This window comes from Atta colombica, unplaced genomic scaffold (assembly GCF_001594045.1).
Source record: "Atta colombica isolate Treedump-2 unplaced genomic scaffold, Acol1.0 scaffold111, whole genome shotgun sequence".
Lineage (NCBI taxonomy): Eukaryota > Metazoa > Arthropoda > Insecta > Hymenoptera > Formicidae > Atta > Atta colombica.
Window position 1 is genome coordinate 1,166,396 of NW_017259197.1, and position 1,304 is coordinate 1,167,699.

A 1,304-nucleotide genomic window follows, 5' to 3' on the forward strand; every position below is an offset into this window, starting at 1 on the left:
TAATAATTGGAATGGATTTACTTCTTATAGAAGAGATATAAATTTTTTTGCTATTAACTTAATTACAATCATGTAATATGTCACAAAATTATGAGAGCGAACATATAATTATTTTTTGTATTTTCATTGTTATTTAATAAATACCATTCATTTAAAATATCTACGTTAATCAGCATTAATTATAGTTAATTTTTTCATATTATATATTTTTACTTTTTTTATTTTTGATGTATTATATACTAACAATTTAGAATTAATATAGATATATTAAACTCAAATTTTTTTTTGTATTAAATATTATTGCGTAAAGAATAAGTTTACTATCATGTATTGTAATGAATTGTTAATTTAATTTGACAAAATAACTGATGAAATAATATTTTTGCTCTATGATACGGATTGAAATTAAAACTGCTTATTTTTAAGTATAAAATAATATTAAAACATAACTAATTTATACGATTTGATATTTCTATATTTAACTAGTCACATTGAAATCAAATCTTACTCTATCATAAGTATCCTTTCCATTTTGGATTCCTTCTTTTCCCAATTCTTTTACGTTTTCAACTGTATTTGAAAATTGATTTTGCACAGTATCCACTAGAGAACCTAGCGGTTTAAGAAGTCCTGCCTCTGCTGTTTGAAAAATCTAGAATTATATGAATAAATTCATAAAATCAATACGTAAAATATTTAATAATAAATGCATAATTATTTTAAATATTCGAAAAACAGAAGAATATTTTCACTTGCACACACACAACGTTACTTTATATGTAAATATTATAAATTATAAAATATTAAATAAAATTTTTTAAGTTTTTGTAATTCTTGTTAAATATTAAATTTTTACAATCTAAATAACACACTGTTTTAGATTTAAGAATTAAAAAACTTACGCAAACAGCTGCAATGATGCAATTTATAATTGTAATTTTTGTCATTGTTATCCTAACTTTTGCGTATTACTTCTTAAGACTTCTGAAATAACACTCCTTTTTTTTCACCTAAAACTCGCGTTTATATAAGATATTCACTTCCAACTTGTAGAAGATATCGTTGCGATATGCAAATTAACTTGTCAAACTGCGAGTACTTACATCAATATGCAATTACTCTAATTAGCCAAAGTAAAAAATAGTAATACTGATATGAACGAAATGTATTATTTAAAAGAAAGTTTTATAATTTATTTTTATGATATATTACTACAAATCCATGTTCCGTCTAATTTTATTTTTTTTATAATTAGATATTTCTCATATATGAATATGTAACTAGAACTATTAAAATGGTTTTTT

The 1,304-nt window shown here is 21.6% G+C and overlaps 1 protein-coding gene across 1 annotated transcript in view; it reads right to left on the reverse strand.

Moving 5' to 3' along the window:
• Nucleotides 1-988, reverse strand: part of LOC108693938 — a 2,683-nt gene extending 1,695 nt beyond the window's left edge. Inside the window, exons 1-2 of the mRNA XM_018203153.1 lie at nucleotides 903-988; nucleotides 509-652 (exon numbers count right to left, since the gene is read on the reverse strand). Coding sequence (XP_018058642.1) covers nucleotides 509-652; nucleotides 903-947 — 189 coding nt within the window. The 5' untranslated portion in view covers nucleotides 948-988. The remainder of the gene's footprint in view (nucleotides 1-508; nucleotides 653-902) is intronic.
• Between the last annotated feature and the right edge of the window lie 316 nt (nucleotides 989-1,304).